General features: G+C 42.1%; 1 protein-coding gene across 1 annotated transcript in view; it reads left to right on the top strand.

Annotated features, from left to right (window-relative positions):
• Positions 1–19,000, top strand: part of LOC133557610 (collagen alpha-1(XXVII) chain B-like) — a 165,177-nt gene that overhangs the window by 51,253 nt on the left and 94,924 nt on the right. The window contains exons 9-13 of the mRNA XM_061908192.1: positions 6,177–6,230; positions 6,462–6,506; positions 7,444–7,497; positions 11,850–11,894; positions 17,374–17,427. Coding sequence (XP_061764176.1) covers positions 6,177–6,230; positions 6,462–6,506; positions 7,444–7,497; positions 11,850–11,894; positions 17,374–17,427 — 252 coding nt within the window. The remainder of the gene's footprint in view (positions 1–6,176; positions 6,231–6,461; positions 6,507–7,443; positions 7,498–11,849; positions 11,895–17,373; positions 17,428–19,000) is intronic.

Below are 19,000 nucleotides of genomic sequence, written 5' to 3' on the forward strand. Positions count from 1 at the left end.
CTGTACCATTTCACTTTATAGCACACTTTGTTGGAGGAAGCGTGGTATAATTTTCTTCTGTAGGATGAAGCGAAGCAGGCCATGGGTCATGGCTTTGCCAACATACTATTTACTTTAAAATGTAGTGTGAAATATTCAAGGAGTCTTCATTGTCATTTTTGTTTATATTTACAGGAGAAAATAACAAAATTAGTTGGTTAAATCCTGGTAAACAGACAAAATAAGTACCGTAATGTCTGGAATATAAATCGCACCTAAATATAAGTACCGACTTAATTACATTTTCAGCCCTACAAGTCCATAAGCCGCAAGTGTACACATTGAAACAATAAAGGGACCCTATTATGCAAAATGTTTCGTATCTGTTGTGTATTGGGAATCTGCATAAGTCCCAGAAATTTAATGTAGGTATTACGGAAATATTAATATAACAATCTTTCCTTCCTTCATAGTTCTTTGAAATAAGTCGTTTGGAATTTGCTCTGTCCTGTAACGTTTTTTTCACCGGTGACGTCAGCGGATTATCCATATATTGTATAAATCTAACCAAAGCGCTTTGCACGAGTCCGCCATCAAAGTCCGCACTTTAGTCAATAAGTGACTTTTTTTTCACTTTTCTTTTGTTATAGGGAATACTGGCTTGTACATGCACATGAATCCTCTGCTGTTGCCAATTCTAATACAAAACAGCATATGGATTGAACTTAATCTGTCAGTAAGACTACATATAAAAGCACTAAAAACTACAACAAAGTTGGCGGGGAGAAAACACTGTCAAAATGGAGGCACGTAAATAAGAATGCTCACAAAACGGCGCATCCTATAGAGGTGGTCAGAAAGTTAGCTTGAAAACGGTCTGTAAAACATAATCTACAAAGTTTTGACCAAAGAACGTAAATTACATGTCATGTAGTAAACAAGGAAGTGTTTTAAATGTAGAAACATTATAGTTGTGGCCCCTTTAACACAGGCGCTTCTTTCACAAATTTAACAAAGACATTACCTATAACACAGCAAAGAGAAGCGTACCAGAGAGCAACGTTCCCTCTAAGGTACACGCCTGTGCAATTAAAGGGGAACATTATCACCAGACCTATGTAAGCGTCAATATATACCTTGATGTTGCAGAAAAAAGACCATATATTTTTTTAACCGATTTCCTAACTCTAAATGGGTGAATTTTGGCGAATGAAACGCCTTTCTGTTTAGCCCTCTTGAAGCGATGACGTCAGTACGTGACGTTGCCTAGGTAAGAAAGCCGCCATTTTTATTTTCTCAAACACATTACAAACACCGGGTTTCAGCTCTGTTGGTTTCCGTTTTTTTGACAATTTTTTGGAACCTTGGAGACATCATGCCTCGTCGGTGTGTTGTCGGAGGGTGTAACAACACTAACAGGGAGAGATTCAAGTTGCACCACTGGCCCGTAGATGCGAAAGTGGCAAGGAATCTGCCGCCAAACCCCCATCGAATGTGCCGGAGTGTCTGCACATTTTACCGGCGATGCTAAGACAGACATGGCACAGAGATGTATGGATAACCTGCAGATGCATTTGCAACGATAAAGTCAACAAAATCACAAACGTGAGTTTTGTTGATGTTGTTGACTTATGTGCTAATCAGACCTATTTGGTCGCGGCTTGACTGCCAGCTAATCGATGCTAACATGCTATTTAGGCTATAGCTGTATGTACATTTGAACCTATATTACGTTTCCTTCCACCCACATTTAATGCGAAAAAAACACTTACCTATCGACAAATTTAAGTTGCTCCAGTGTCACAAGATGCGAAAGTCCTGATTGTTTGGTCCGCACATTTTACCGGCAATGCTAACGCAGCTATTCGGCCATGCTATGGCTATGAATAGCGTCAATAGCTATTCGCTCAATAGCTTCAGTTTCTTCAATACTTTCATACTCAAACCATCCGTTTTAATACATGCGTAATCTGTTGAATCGCTTAAGGCGCTGAAATCCGAGTCTGAATCCGAGCTAATGTCGCTATATCTTGCTGTGCTATTCACCATTGTTTGTTTACATTGGCAGCACTGTGTGACGTCACAGGGAAATGAACAGTGGCTTCGAGAGAGCGAAAATAAGGCACTTTAAAGCTTTTTTAGGGATATTCCGGGACCGGTAAAATTTTGAAAAAAAATTCAAAAAATACAAAAAGCCACTGGGAACTGATTTTTATTGTTTTTAACCCTTTTGAAATTGTGATAATGTTCCCCTTTAAAAAACTGCTCACGCGTCCTCTGCGCACGGCAAATCTAGGCCGCGCACAAAATCGAATAAAAAGATATGCGCTTAATTAACAGTGTGCACATCTGCCGTCGCTCACATGTGCGCCACTGAATGCTCAAGGAGTTTTGGCGTTTGCTCACACATATGAAAAATTGGAGGGAAAATTGCCAGAGAGGTCAATAAGCGTGATCTTCGTCCTTCTCCTCCCCCTACACGCTGGGGTTGTCTTCTTCAGTGTCAAAGTCGAGGGGACCCGGGTTTGCATCGTCTGCGGTCCAACCTTTTGGTGCCCGTTGGTGGTGGTGGATTTTTGTTCCGTACGGTGGTTGTTCCCTTTTTTGATTCCCAGGGGTGATCGTCCCCGGCTTTTCCATGATAAGGGTGAGTGTATAATGCGCTAAACGGCTGACTGAATGATCATGAGAGTGCATTTGATTGAATTTAATTGGTTCACGGTGACCCGACAGCAATTTCCTTGGTCTGATGTGACGAGGCTAGATTTATTGGTGTCATGTGAAGTTTGTGAACCCCAGGAAAATCCATAAATAAGCTTCATCATTGTATAAAGTGCAGGGTTCAAAGCGTGGGAAAAACGTTGTCGAAATCAGCCATCGCTTAGAGACATAAGGAGAATAAGTGAAGGATTTGTTGACATGGTTTTCCTCTGTGCATTTTTTAATTAAAATGTGTTTTTTTTATGATATCATATACTCTGAATTTTAGGCCACCGAAAATGGCCCAAAGTTGCATTTTTCGGTTTTTAACCAAATACTTTGAAGCAACACTTCAAGCAGGAAGCACATGCTTGTCTGGAGTGAAGTGAGCGGTGTGGACTTACTATATCGGAAAAAGACCCGCGGACAGCAATCTGCAAAACGTGCTATGTGGTAATATCAAGAGGGGGTTATTGTGCAAAGATTTTCTTGACTTTGGGTTTAAACACCTGAAATCCAATATAATGAATCCAGAATAATTTTATCTGATAGCTGCTGCGGTAATTTGGTTGTATAATTTGAGTACAGTAACAATGACGTTCTTGTACATACGCTAATGAAAATTATATTGTATATTTTGTTTGTTGCTATGGTAGAATTCAGGTTTATACTGCCATGCTTTTAATTTGAAGCTCACTTTGCACTGAACAGGAAGTCACTTTTTGAACGTTTTAATGCTGTTTAACGACACAGCGTTTATATTTCTGCTTAGTAATAATGATGAGTTAACAATACTACAACAGATGTCGACATAAACGGACATATTTTATAGAACTGACTCTTTTGGCTGTCTCATTTTGTGTGCCATGTATAATAAAGAGTGGTTTTATTCCCAGTCTGTGCAGGGGAATCGTACCAAACTGTTTTTTCAAATATAACAGTCCTGCTACTGATGCTTTGAGAAAACGACACCAATATTTATGATGTCCGTGCCTCTGTTTTGCAAATAAGGTCAAACATGGCATTGCTGTGTTTCCTTTTGAATTGCTTTCAACCAACCACAGGTATGTTCGCTCAGCTATGACAAATTTAAATTGGGTCAATGTCATTACACTAACCCAATAATCAGATGTTTGACATTTAAACGTACAAATTAAATGAGCCAAAGAGCCCAGTTAGCCGGGTCGTAACTGGCCGCTGTAAGCACTTTATTTGTTTATCCAAGCCGGCGAGCACGTCGCACGTCAGCACATCCGGAGTGTGTCAAAGGAAGTTATACATGAACACATTTGCACTGTGATACAATTTGCCTCTCTGTGTGTTTGTGTGCACACATGTTTGTGTGTGTTTGTGCTGCATTCCCACTTGGCTTGGAAATTGGAAAAGGTTTACTGCAGGAGGCATCAGATAAATGTTAATAATATTTGGCAGTGGAGAGGATGTTCGAATATAACCGCAAACATAATTGATAATGGTAAATATTTCTGGGGAAATTATGTTGTTGTAAAGGTATTTTTAATGATCAACCGCTAACTCAGGGGTTCTTAACCTTTTCCTCTACAGTTCAATAATTATATCTAACCTTGTCAAATGATATGAAAGCTTGTGTCAATCACAAAGATTAATTTTAGGCTTAGGTCAGACTGATTAGAAAAATTAGTACGAACCAAATATACTGCATTTGAAAGAATTCCTAAATAAATGCCAAAAAGTAAATTCGCGTACAATCGCGCAGTGCTAAAATAAATAAACTACATTGATAATGAGTATGTTTCTTAAATAAACTGTCAATAAAATAAAAGTCTGTTTGATATTGACATTGCTGCCACAAGTGGTGGAAAAGTATATAACAACTGAGTACTTCTGCGGCCCATACGGACCACAGCCGAGAAACAGATATTTTTTGGCGGCCCTCTAGTTGGCGCACTTAGCCCTATGGTTAAGAATCACTGCTCTAAATCGGTGGTTCTCAAATGGGGGTACGTGTACCCCTGGGGGTACTTGAAGGTATGCCAAGGGGTACGTGAGATTTTTTTTAAATATTCTAAAAATAGCAAGAATCCTAAAGTTAAAAAGTTAAAGTACCAATGATTGTCACACATACTAGATGTGGCGAAATTATTCTCTGCATTTGACCCTTCACCCTTGATCACCCCCTGGGAGGTGAGGGGAGCAGTGGGCAGCAGCGCCTGGGAATCATTTATGGTGATTTAACCCCCAATTCCAACCCTTGATGCTGAGTGCCGAGCAGGGAGGTAATGGGTCCCATTTTTATAGTCTACGGTATGACTCGGCCGGGATTTGAAGTCACGACCTACCGATCTCAGGGCGGACACTATAACCACTAGGCCACAATGCAATATTCAGTGTCCGCATTGCCGGCAGTAAGTCGAACATGTTTCTAGTGAGGGTTGGACTCCGCCAAGGCTGTCCTTTGTCATCGATTCTGTTAATAACTTTTATGGACAGAATTTGTAGGCGCAGTCAGGGCGTTGAGGGGTTCCAGTTTGGTGGCCGCGGGATTAGGTCTCTGCTTTTTGCAGATGATGTGGTCCTGATGGCTTCATCTGGCCGGGATCTTCAGCTCTCACCGGATCGGTTCGCAGCCGAGTGTGAAGCGACCGGAATGAGAATCAGCACCTCCAAGTCCGAGTCCATGGTTCTCTCCCGGAAAAGGGTGGAGTGCCATCTCCGGGTTGGGGAGGAGACCCTGCCCGAAGTTGAGGAGTTCAAGTACCTAGGAGTCTTGTTCACGAGTGGGGGAAGAGTGGATCGTGAGGTCGACAGGCGGATCGGTGCGGCGTCTTCATTAATGCGGACGTTGTACCGATCCGTTGTGGTGAAGAAGGAGCTGAGCCGGAAGGCAAAGCTCTCAATTTACCGGTCGATCTACGTTCCCATCCTCACCTATGGTCATGAGCTTTGGGTCATGACCGAAAGGATAAGATCACGGGTACAAGCGGCCGAAATGAGTTTCCTCCACCATGTGGCGGGGTTCTCCCTTAGAGATAGGGTGAGAAGCTCTGTCATCCGGGAGGAACTCAAAGTAAAGCCGCTGCTCCTCCACATCGAGAGGAGCCAGATGAGGTTTATCGAGCATCTGGTCAGGATGCCACCCGAACGCCTCCCGAGGGAGGTGTTTAGGGCACGTCCAACCGGTAGGAGGCCACGGGGAAGACCCAGGACACGTTGGGAAGACTATGTCTCCCGGCTGGCCTGGGAACGCCTCGGGAAGAGCTAGACGAAGTGGCTGGGGAGAGGGAAGTCTGGGCTTCCCTGCTTAGGCTGCTGCCCCCGTGACCCGACCTCGGATAAACGGAAGAAGATGGATGGATGGATGGTTTCTAAACATTTAAGTGTGTTGATTAAATGTAAATTTCCCATGGTTAGCTATAGGGCGGAACAGCTTGCAGGCCTGTGTGATGCTCGGGTGTTAATTGCACTGGTCCTTTTCCCTGCAGCTCCTCACCCCTCTCTTGTCACTTTCCCCCCTGCAGGGAGAGCACGGTCCAGTCGGAAGCCCAGGTGCCAAAGGTTATCCTGGCAGGCAGGTGCAGTAAATCCTCTGCTGTGACTGGTACAGTTGTAGTCAAAGCCAAATGCAATTAGGTCGTGTTAAACAGCTGACCCTCTGTGTGTTTTTGTGTGTGTGTGTGTAAATATTACCTTGAAGTGTTGGGAATAGTGGGCCACAAACAACACAAGCGAGCTTATTTATTCATTCCGTTTATTCCACATTACACAAGCCAACCATGTGTTGAACTACAATGTTTTATTTACAGGGTCTACCTGGGCCAATAGGACCAATGGGGCCCAAAGGCGTGCGGGTAAGTTAGCCCCTGCCCTTCAAATGTGTCTTGAACATGATAAATTACTAACTTAGCCATCGACAAATATGCGTCATGCGGACAGCTTACTGACACTTTTAGTGCGCCGTATTTTCAGGAGTCGTTCAGGAACACATGTTATGCCTAATTAGAAGTTGCGAGCCATCGGTATGCTTTCCGTAAGGCCCAGGAGTGCACATACTTGGTGCAGGCGTGTGCACGTGGGTGCGAAATCCACATGAGCACGTGCACTTATGTAATGGGTCTTTGCACACAAACGCACAGTCATGCACGCTCACACTGGCTTCTTGTGTGTGTCTATTTATAGATACTACTACTCTAAGGCTGCTTCCTCATATTCCTTCGCATCGAAACGAGTGGCTGCACTAAATAAGCCACACAAACAGTTATGTGGATCTTGTGTTCCCATAAAGTCGTCTTTATCAGACCCTCTTGGCCGCGCCGAAACCTCCCCCTGCCCCCACTGGCTGGAATTTCCTGTTTTGAGCTGCGTATGAGGTCCTGCTGTCTCAAGGAGGCATTCTAGTCCTCTCTCTCTTTCCTCCTCTGTCACCTATCCACACATCCTTCCCGGTCCCATACGTACAGTACGTACATGTGTTTCTGCGCGTGCGTGTTGCTCTCATTGTCGACTGTTGTGTTTGTGTCTCCCCCTGCACGGACGGCGCTGTGTGACACCCGGGCCATCTTCAGAGATCCCTGGCGTGAGGGTATGTGCCCTTGGACTACATCGTGGAAGCCAGCACCATGCAGTCCATGGGCATATACACTTGCCTCATGGCTTGGTTCTTCACGGAGGCCCTCCCTTAACCATGCAGGACCCTGAATGTCTCCCTCATTTGCATTCATTGCATTGCGGTAACTTATCCCCGCTCTTTCTCTCTCAACCTTGTCCTCTTATCCCCTACCCCTACAGGGTTTCATTGGAATCCCCGGGCTTTTTGGCCTCCCTGGGCCTGATGGCGAAAGAGTGAGTGCTTTGTCATTGTTTCTCAAGTAGAAATAACACAAAAAAGCAAAGACAGCGTGTGAAACTGGCAATGAGAGGACATGAGTTTTTTCTGTTATTCAGGGGTTTTATTGATGTTGTCCCAGGTAGACATGGAAGATCGTATTCAATTAATCACAACTAAACATTTTGCGTTGCATTATGGTCCAATGCTAATAAGCTAAAGGGCGGAATAGCACCCCCTATGGCAGGGGTCGGCAACCCAACATGTTGAATGAGCCACATTGGACTAAAAATTAAAAAAACTAATCTGTCTGGAGCCGCAAAAAGTAAAACGCCTTATGTAAGTGTTCTAATGAAGGCAACACATCAAAGGCCTACTGAAATGAGCTTTTCTTATTTAAACGGGGATAGCATGTCCATTCTATGTGTCACACTTGATCATTTCACGATATTGCCATATTTTTGCTGAAAGGATTTAGTAGAGAACATCCACGATAAAGTTTGCAACTTTTGGTTGCTAATAAAAAAGCCCTGCCTCTACCGGAAGTAGCAGATGATGACGTCACATGTTTGATGGCTCCTCACATCCTCACATTGTTTTTAATGGGAGCCTCCAACAAAACGACAATTTCCCCATTAATTTGAGCGAGGATGAAAGATTCGCGTTTGAGGATATTGATAGCAATGGACTAGAAAAAAAAAGAAAGAAAAAAAAGTTTAAAAAAAAAAAACGCGATTGCATTGGGACAGATTCCGATGTTTTTAGACACATTTACTACGTTAATTCTGGGAAATCCCTTATCTTTCTATTGTGTTACTACTATTTTAGTGAGTTTAACAGTACCTGATAGTCGGATGTGTACGTCCACGGGTGTCTTGACGTGCAGTGTCTCAGGGGAGTCGACGGCAGCTATAGACGGCACAAGCTCAGCTTTTCTCCGGTAAGAACTGTCTTTTTAACCACAATTTTCTCACCGAAACCTGCTGGTTGACATCTGGTCGGGATCCATGTTCTCTTGACCGCGTTCTGATCCATAGGAAAGTTTCACTTCCAGGAATTTTAAACAAGGAATCACCGTGTGTTTGTGTGGCTAAAGGCTAAAGCTTCCCAACTCCATCTTTCTACTGTGCCTTCTCCAATTTTAATTGAACAAATTGCAAAAGATTCAGCAACACAGACGTCCGAAAAACTGTATAATTAGGCCGTTAAAGCAGACGACATTTAGCTGTGTGTGTGCGCAGCACTCATACTTCCTAAAAACCTGTGACGTCTTGCGTACACGTCATCATTACCCGACGTTTCGAAGACGAAACTCCCGGGAAATTTAAAATTGTAGTTTAGTAAACTAAAATGGCCGTATTGGCATGTGTTGCAATGTTAATATTTCATCATTGATATATAAACTATCAGACTGCGTGGTAGGTAGTAGTGGATTTCAGTAGGCCTTTAAGTAAGTGTCTATCATGGTGAGTAAACTCCTGGAAATTACTGGTTTAAAACTGCCAAATGTATAGATGTGTGTGTCCAAGTTAAAGGAAAGGACAGCTTGTCTTCTAATAGATTTATTCCAATCTTTGGGTAATGTTTGCTGTGGTCTGGAACAACATTATAAACTTTGCTGTAATCTGGAACAACATGACAATCAGAAATGCAGCCAATATTACATACAGAAAATGTGCCATGAGACATGCAAATATGAATTAAATGCACAGAGGACATAAGTAAAAGAAATTAAAATGAGCTCAAATATTGCTACAAACAAGGCATAGTGATGCAATACGTACACACAGCTAGCCTTAATAGCATGGGTGTTAGCATGGATTATTAGCACTCCACACAAGTCGATAACATCAACATAGCCCACCTTTGTGTATTCTCGCACGACATAAAAAGTTTGGTGGACAAAATGAGACAAAGAAGGAGTAGCATGAAACACGTCTTTCTGTGGCAGCGTCAGAGAAAGTTGTATGTAAAAAAACTACGGTACGTTCAAGGGCCAACAAAATTTGTAAGCCAAAAGATTGCTGGCCAAATACTGTCATCAATGAAGCGTGTTTAATATAAACAGTGGGGTTTCTAACAATTAGGAAGATTTGTCCTCCTACAGAAAGGTGGACCCCGATTTAAACAAGTTGAAAAACTTGTTGGGGTGTTCCAATTTAGTGGTCAATTGTACGGAATATGTACTGCACTGTGCAATCTACTAATAAAAGTTTCAATCAAACATTATCAAAACAACAAATATATTTTTCCCTCTATTGTTTTCAATTTTTGAAAAAGCTCCAGGGAGCCACTAGGGCGGTGCTAAAGAGCCGCATGCGGCTCAAGAGCCGCGGGTTGCTGACCCCTGCCCTATGGTAATGGCGTGTCCATCGTATGCTGGTGCAAAACTCAGAAGCTCTGTTTCAATCTTCCATACTTACACTTCAATAAGCACACTGTGTACAATTTTGACAATACAATCCTTTACTGTAGTTGTGAATTTATGGGAAGTTAGAGCGTAGTATTTATCCGCGTTTTCTCAGCCACTTCACTTACATTGCATAGCCAACTTTTTGATGGTTGAAGGGGATTTGGGTCCATCGCCGCACACTAACCATTCATGGCATTTTGCGCTCAACATCCGGGCACTGACGTTGTACTGCCATTTATCACACTTTGTGTGGAAGACTGCAAATTGAAACACCGCCATAGTCCCTTTTAATGTCTGGGTTGGCAGCTTACAGTGAACATTAGCGTGATTCACCCGATACATACCGTAATTTCCGGACCTTAGAGCAATCCTAAACATAAGCTGCACCTACTTAATTATGGACCGAATTTTCTTTCGTACATATATTGGCTAGAAGCTGCAGAGTACACATAGAAACATGTACAAATATTCTTCGGTGTGTGAGTTGAAGGCACTGTGGGTTTCTTCAGCCGCAGTTTTAGCTTTTACTTTCGTCTCAAGGTTGGTCACCACTGGGCCTGTGCCACCTCTTTCGGCATACGGCGATACGTTCTTTCAGAGCCCGTTAGTGGTGTTGTATTTCCGTTTTGTGTCACAACTATGTTTCCCATTTTGATGGCTGAGTCGATCAGCTTTGGCTTCGGGGCTGCGTTGTGTGCATTTTGTTGTGTCTTCGACATGATGAGAGTGAGTGCATAACGCGCTAAATGGCTGACTGAATGATTGTGTTAGTGTTTTGACTTAAAGGGGTCATATAATGTTTAGGTTTTTTACTACATTCAAAACACTTCCTTGTAGTTTACATAACATGTAATGGTGGTTAAAAATTATGTTTTACAGACCATCTTAAACCCGTTTTCTCACCGTCTTTTCAAGATGCAGCGCTTTGTGGACGGTCTTATTATTTGCGTGCCTCCACTTTGACAGCGTCTTCTCCCCCCTGCAGCCATGTTGTAACTTTTGGCGCTTCCGTATGGAATCTACTGACAGATATATGTTCGTGCGATATGTTACTTTTTATTAGAAGTAGCAACAGCAGAGGATGCATGTGCATGTACGAGCCAGTCTGCCCCACCACAAGAGGATGAAGAAAAAGAACGAGCTCATTTAATACAGTTTTGGACTACAATGACGGACCAGGCAAAGCTTTTTGAGTAAATCTCCACCACATGTGGATAATCTGCTGAAGTCATAACTCAGAAAAACGTCATAAATTGGGCAAATCCCAAAGTGCAAATTTGGAGTAATTATGTAAGAAGGCAAGACTGTTTTATAAATATCTCCGCCATGCCTTCATGGTTTGACTTAAAATTTCCGGGACTTTTGCAGATCCCAACTACACAAAAAACGGTGCCAATAGGTAAGAAAAGTTGGTTTTGCATAACAGGTCCCCTTTAATGTCAACAATTTCATTGGTCCGCCAAGCACTCGTTTGACAATTTCTTCGGTCTGATGTGACGTGGCTAAATTTATTGGCGGCATGTGAACCATTGAAAAATCCATAAATTAGCCGCAGCATTGTATAAACCACAAGTTTCAAAGCATGGGAAAAAAACGATGGCTTAAATTACGGTAAATGCCCGCCAGCCCACTTCATTTGAATTGTCTGAAGTCATCAGGGTATCTAAATCACCAGGTAATTAGCATACTTAGGACATGCTGCAGGGGGTCGCGTCAGTACAGGGAAGTCATCAAGGCTTCCGACATGCCAGCGCGTAATTAAGAAAATATCTTATCTCAGGATCTTTTTATTGAACTCATATTTGCACTATGAAGGCTTGTTCCATCCATGTCTGTGGAGATGCCATTAATGGTCACACAACATGATGTGGTTGGAAGCAAACTTTTTATCTTTCTTGGTTGTTTTGTCTTTTCTTCTTTCACCCGCCATCTTTTCTGTCTTGTTCTGACTTCCAGGGCATTCCCGGCGAACCAGGGAAGAGGGGCAAGATGGGTAGGCCGGTAAAGTTTTGTCTCAACATACTTTACAGATGATGTGTCATGATGCAATGGATGTTTGGATGAGTTGGGAGAGAGTCACACATGTCAAACAGCATTAAGTTCCTTTCAGTAAATTCTCAGTCCATTCCTTGGCTCGTACGAAAAGCCACCAGTGCCAACATCTACCCGTGTAGAAATGTATAAAGTCTGCATGTTACGTCATTGTTTCAGTCAGCCCAGGGTTTCCAAGCCTGTCAGAAAGGTTAGTAAGGGTCGAGTCCCGGCCATTGTGCACCGAGGTCGCGCTCGCAACAAGAAAAAGCCTTTGTTGACGTGAAGGGGCTCCGGGCCATCTGGAGGAAGCTGTTGGTTCTGCCATGTGTGTCAGTTATAGATCACCTTGACAGCACCTTTCAAAAGGTTTCCCATGCAGCCTTTAACATATCAACAATTTCGGGGTAAATGGCTCATTGATTGAGCAAAAACATCTCCACTTGAGCACTTGGCTGTCAGGCCATTTTCCCCCGGGACTGTTTCAAGCCATTTAGTAGTTTGGTGGAAACAGGTAATTCATAGACGTCCTTTGTGAGCAGAACATAGGGCTTGGCGAAATGGCTGAAAACGGTATCACGTTATAATTATTGATAGATTTTATGACCTATCGAAAAAAAGGAACAGGAGAAAAATATATGAAATGTAAACATTTTTATTTAAAATGTAACATTCCTCTGACTATAATCCCCTCAGCTATTAAAGCAGAAAGGAAATGTCAACCCAAGCATGGAAAACACTCAAGCAATGTCAAACAAAATTCCAAAGTCACATTAAACACTTAATAACTTCTCAAAAATAATGTGAAAAATAAGGAATACGTGAAAAATACTTAATAAAGTGTAACAAAATAGCACAAAGTGTGAAAATGTAAACGTAGACAAACCTGAGAGGTAGTATTTTGGGCAGGTTTAGTTAGGGTTGTCCCAATCCGATATTTGGATCGGATCGGCCGCCGATTTTTTTCAAAAAATGCGTATCGGCAAGGCATGGGAAAATGCCGATCTAGATCCAGTTTTTAAAAAAACTCCGGTCCGTCTTTTCCAACACACCGATTTAAATAATACATTCCACACTTCTGCTGCACCCTAAACTCCGTTCCGCATTTTCCAAGACACTTTCAAAACATCCACAGGTCTGCGTTCCAACCGTTCAGACGGCCGTGTGAATTAAAAGTTACGTTAAAAATGGCAGCTGTGTGGGATTATTTTATCCTACAAAACGAAAAAGATGAAGAGGTGGAGTGCAAAACATGCCACAATAAAGTCAGGCGTGGTGGTAAAGTTGTAAGACATTTTAATGACTCTTGCGAGTGAGAGGCTTTTTAGCACTCATAGATGAACACAGGAGCAGGCTGACACCTGAGCATCTTGAAGTGCTCGTCTTTGTTAGAAAGAATCTCCCCATTATGCTTGGACTTCAATTGTTCCCCCCCCCACCCCCCCCCCACCCACCCCACCCCCCTAGCCATTATGGACAACACCTCCCACCCACTACTCTCGGACCTTGCGGAGAATGAGCACGTTCAGTGGAAGGCTCAGACTCCCAAAATGTAACACGGAACGACACAGGAGGTCCTTCATACCGACAGCCATTAGACTGTATAATGCATATGTTCCTTCTTGACTGCACTTAAATGTAGAATATATGTATGAGCGAACTGTGGTGCTGAATTTACCCCAGGGATCAATAAAGTACTTTCTATTCTATTCTATTCTATTCTATTTAAGTACAGTCATGAATGAACATATGCAGTTTGATGGCTGTCGGTATGAAGGACCTCCTGTGTTGTTCAATGTTGCATGCAACCAACCTTGCTTTGCCACTTCCTGTTTCTTCCGACAAAGAAAAACATATATACATCAAACGTTTAATCAGACACATTTTTTCATTGATAGTAATTATGTGTTTGTCACAATATATATTGCTATCTTTTTATCGCCCAGCCCAACTAGTACATAGATTGCAGTAATAGTTGGTGGTAAACTTTAATTTAAAAAAAAAACGGACATTTAACTTTCAAAATATTCTTAGTACAAAACCACTGTGACATATCCAATATTACAGACAGTTATAGGATGCACTTTGGTATACATTGTGGTTGAATGACCATGCATTGCGGGTTTGGTCATGCTGCTTGTCATCTTCTTGACGTGCACGTTGTTGTACTTGTAAGCATCGCACAGTTTGACTCTTTATGAGGGACCCTGCATGCTGACTTGACGTAAAAGCAGTGATACACTTAAGCCTCATTGGTCTTAGTTCAATTAATAGTTAAAGTGCTGTACTTGGAAAGGCCCTTCAACCCCCCCACACGCACACATTTAACTTGTACAAAAAGCAATGACAGCGGCATGAATCATCTTTTGTGGGTAAAGTTCATGCGTCATTCATGTCTGCTGTACTTGTGCTGCGCTACGAATGTGAACTCTTAACTCTTTACGTCTGCACAAGGCAGAATCCTGCTGACGCTGCATCGATATGTTGTTGGAGGGCTTACAGATACCCCGAAAGAGTACAATAGCATCATTCAGACTTGGCTGTTTGGATTATCTTTGTTTTTTTACACACTATTGCAATACAACCTGTAAAGTTGCACGCACTCGAGGAAATTGAAAAAGAATATGACTATAAAGAGCCCTGCGATGAGGTGGCGACTTGTCCAGGGTGTACCCCGCCTTCCGCCCGATTGTAGCTGAGATAGGCGCCAGCGCCCCCCGCGACCCCAAAAGGGAATAAGCGGTAGAAAATGGATGGATGGATGACTATAAAGATGCACAATTCTTAGCAGTTCAATGACTTTGGGCAGATTTTGCTTGTGTTGAAATTGGGCGTACAGTTCATAAAGGTTTAATGAGGGCAGATGTTTGACAGTGGAACGGATTATTTTATAAGATGGTCAAATCCTAGCTCTGGCAAAATTACGGAATGAATTGTGTTGGACCTTCATTGTTCTGCTGTTAAAAAAGTTTAAAGGGGAACATTATCACAATTTCAGAAGGGTTAAAACCAATAAAAATCAGTTCCCAGTGGCTTATTTTATTTTTCGAAGTTTTTTTCAAAATTTTACCCGTCCCGGAATATCTCTAAAAAAAGCTTTAAAGTGCCTGATTTTCGCTATCTGCGAATCCGCTGTCCATTTCCCTGTGATGTCACATAACGATGCCAATACAAACAACTGGTGGATAGCACAGCAAGATATAGCGACATTAGCTCGGATTCAGACTCAGATTTCAGCGGCTTACGCGATTCAACAGATTACGCATGTATTGAAACGGATGGTTGGAGTATGGAGGCAGATAGCGAAAACGAAATTGAAGAAGAAACTGAAGCTATTGAGCGAATAGCTATTGACGCTATCCGGCCATGTTTGCCTTAGCATCGCGGGTAAAATGTGCAGACCAACGATCGGAGGTTTCGCATCTTGTGACACTGGATCAACTTAAATCCGTCGATTGGTAAGTGTTTGTTTGCCATTAAATGTGGGTGGAATTAAACACTGGATGCAAATACAGCTACAAATATACATACAGCTAGCCTAAATAGCATGTTAGCATCAATTAGCTGGCAGTCATGCCGCGACCAAATATATCTGATTAACACATAAGTCAATAACATCAACAAAACTCACCTTTGGGATTTCGTTGAGTTTATCGTTGGGAATGCATCTGCTTTGAGTGTCGCAGGATATCCAGACATTCTTGCCATCTCTGTCGTAGCATCGCCAGTAAAAACCAAACGAGGGACTTCCGCATCTCTTGCCACTGGAGCAACTTAAATCCGTCGATTGGTATGTGTTTGTTTGGCATTAAATGTGGATGGAGGGAAAGGCTGGATGCAAATATAGCTACAAATGAGGCATAACGATGCAATATGTACATACAGCTAGCCTAAATAGCATGTTAGCATCGATTAGCATGCCGTAAATCTTTTTCTATGTAAATCAACTTGAATCCGTCCCTGTTAGTGTTGTTACACCCTCTGACAACACACTGACAAGGCATGATGTCTCCAAGGTACCGGAAAACAGTCGAAAAAAAATGAAAATAACAGAGCTGATTTGACTTGCTGCGGGTAATGTGGTGGAGAAAATGGCGTTGACTACCTAGGTGACGTCACGTTCTGACGTCATCGCTCCGAGAGCGATAAATAGAAAGTCGTTCAATTCGCCAAAATTCACCCATTTAGAGTTCGGAAATCCATCCATCCATTTTCTACCGCTTATTCCCTTTCGGGGTCGCGGGGGGCGCTGGCGCCTATCTCAGCTACAATCGGGCGGAAGGCAGGGTACACCCTGGACAAGTTGCCACCTCATCGCATCGATTTCCGAGTTCGGAAATCGGTTAAAAAAATATATGGTCTTTTTTCTGCAACATCAAGGTATATATTGACGCTTACATAGGTCTGGTGATAATGTTCCCCTTTAAAAAAATATATTTTTGTCAACAGATCTACATCTTAGTCAAGCTCGGGGTTGAGACTTCCCGATATATCAAAAAGTCCACCATTGTCCCAATGAAATGCCGTTTTCAGCATGAATCGAATAGTAATTAGCAGTTTTTAATTTTCAATTATAACAATTTGCATGGCCCAGAATTGGGCAGGCCGGCCATAATAAGTCTTTCTACATGTTCTGGGCTTGGAATGCATTGTGCTCTCTGCCTACGTGGTTTCTCTTTGCATTTAGCCCAGATTAGCCTGCATTTACCGCTAAATAGCAACCCTGAGAGTAATCACTTGGCAGGCCCCCTCTCTTGTTGCACTTAAAAAAAAGTATAATCAACTTAAATAGACTAGCTGGCCCTGAGAACAGTGCCTGTAATGGTTCCGTTTGCGCTTACTTTGCATACTTCAAATTATTTAACGTCTAATGTTGACCTGCGATTTATGGTTCATTTATTATGAAGCGTCCTACAGACAACGCAAAACAAAACAATAAAGGGAATGAATGTTGCAATCGACTGTGTGACCCGAAACCCAACTCTCAATGAATGACAATGTTTGTGTAATTGTTGTCACCAGCTCGTTTAAATGTGGACGCTTGGTCAGTAAACAATGTCCACTTCTTGCTATGATGACTTATTTCTAAATGGCAACAAGAGTTCAGAAGTCTTGTCATACTTACTTCAACCACTAGAGGATTTTTCCTGCATATTTCCTGAGACCACTAGAGGGCATCTCAAACGTGACAAGATCATGTGACCGAGCTTCGCCATTCCACTAGTTGGAAACAAATGTCCCCATAAACTATATAATACGAATAGTTTGCTATGGACAATGAATGTATTTAAAAGGTAGTAACATCTTAGCATGCGATTGTAACTGTTGTCTGTTGCCCCCTAGTGTTGAGAAACAATTATTGCATATTTGCTAAAGCAGAAAACAGACCAATGTGTGTTTTTCTATCTCTTCCAATCCAAAGATAAAAACTACTCCCTCTCACATTTAGGGGTTTCCTGGGGACTTTGGAGAGCGAGGACCACCTGGGGCGGATGGACAACCAGTAGGTCACGCGCGCACACACCTGCAAGTGTGTGAATGTTATTCATAAACTTCCAACATGGCTTATTTTTGTAAGTCACCTCATCAATGGCAGCAGTTTGTAGAAAACAACTACAAATCAAGTCAAAAGATTGAACCAGGGGTGTCCAAAGTGCAGCCCGGGGGCCCTTTGCGGCCTGCAGCTAATTTTCATTATATATAATATGATTGCTTTTTTATATAAATTTTAAATCCCTGGATTGATCTAAATTTGATCTAACAATTTAAGCATTGAAAGTAAAAATAATATGTATTGTTTTTTTCTTACCCGCGACAAGCGATAGAAAATGGATGGATGGATATATGACATATTTTTAACACTATCATAAGTAGGGGGCCTTTTGGGTACCAGTCACCTTAACTCTGATGATTAAATTTTATTTGTTTTAACTGCCATTGCTCAAAAAATAACAATCAATTGTTATAAATTATTATATTATTATATTTTCTATTTATGGCTCCAATTACTTCATATCAGATATTCCACTTTGAACACTTTTGGGAGGAAAATATTGCTCATGTCATGTTATTCCTACTCAGTAGCCTAGTGGTTAGAGTGTCCTCCCTGTGATCGGTAGGTCGTGAGTTCAAATCCCGGCCGAGTCATACCAAAGACTATAACAATGGGACCCATTATCTCCCTGCTTGGCACTCAGAATCAAGGGTTGGAATTGGGGGTTAAATCACCATAAATGATTCTCGGGCGCGGCTCCGCTGCTGCCCACTAATCCCCTCACCTCCCAGGGGGTGATCAAGGGTGATGGGTCAAATGCAGAGAATAATTTCGCCACATCTAGTATGTGTGTGACAATCATTGGTACTTTAACTTTACTTTAACTTTAAATAAAGAGGGTTTTGACAAAAAGAGCATAAAAACATTAGATTAATTTAAACTTTATGTTAACAGATGGATATGAAGTTGAACTATGGATATTTAAGCATCAAAAATAATAATAAAAAATTATATATGACTTATTTTTAACACTTTAATGACTGAGACCTTTTTGAGTCCCCGGGACCGTTAATATTCACCAACATTGAGAGAAGTCCTCAAGGTTACAAAATCTGTTGTAATGGATTTCAAAATAAAAGATATCAAAATGCTTATTTTTTTATTTTTTTTTAGGGGACATTCCATCCATCCATTTTATACCGCTTGTCCCTCTCAGGATCGCAGGGGGGTGCTGGAGCCTATCCCAGCTGCACATGGGCGGAAGGCGGGGTATACCCTGGGCCAATACATATAGAAAGACAACATTCACACTCACATTCACACAGTAGGGTCAATTTAGTGTTGCCAATCAACCTATCCCCAGGTACATGTCTTTGGAGGTGGGAGGAAGCCGGAGTACCCGTAGGGAACCCACGCAGGGAGAACATGCAAACTTAATCCACAAAAGACTGACAGCAGTCCCAATCATTGTTAGTTTTTAGGTATTGTGCACCAACAAAGTGGGATAACAGTGCAAAAGGTAATGTTTGGTTGCTTTTCCTGATTAAATTACATGAAAAAAATGATTACGAATAGGTGCCGT

This window comes from Nerophis ophidion, linkage group LG08, assembly GCF_033978795.1.
Source record: "Nerophis ophidion isolate RoL-2023_Sa linkage group LG08, RoL_Noph_v1.0, whole genome shotgun sequence".
Taxonomy (NCBI): Eukaryota; Metazoa; Chordata; class Actinopteri; order Syngnathiformes; family Syngnathidae; genus Nerophis; species Nerophis ophidion.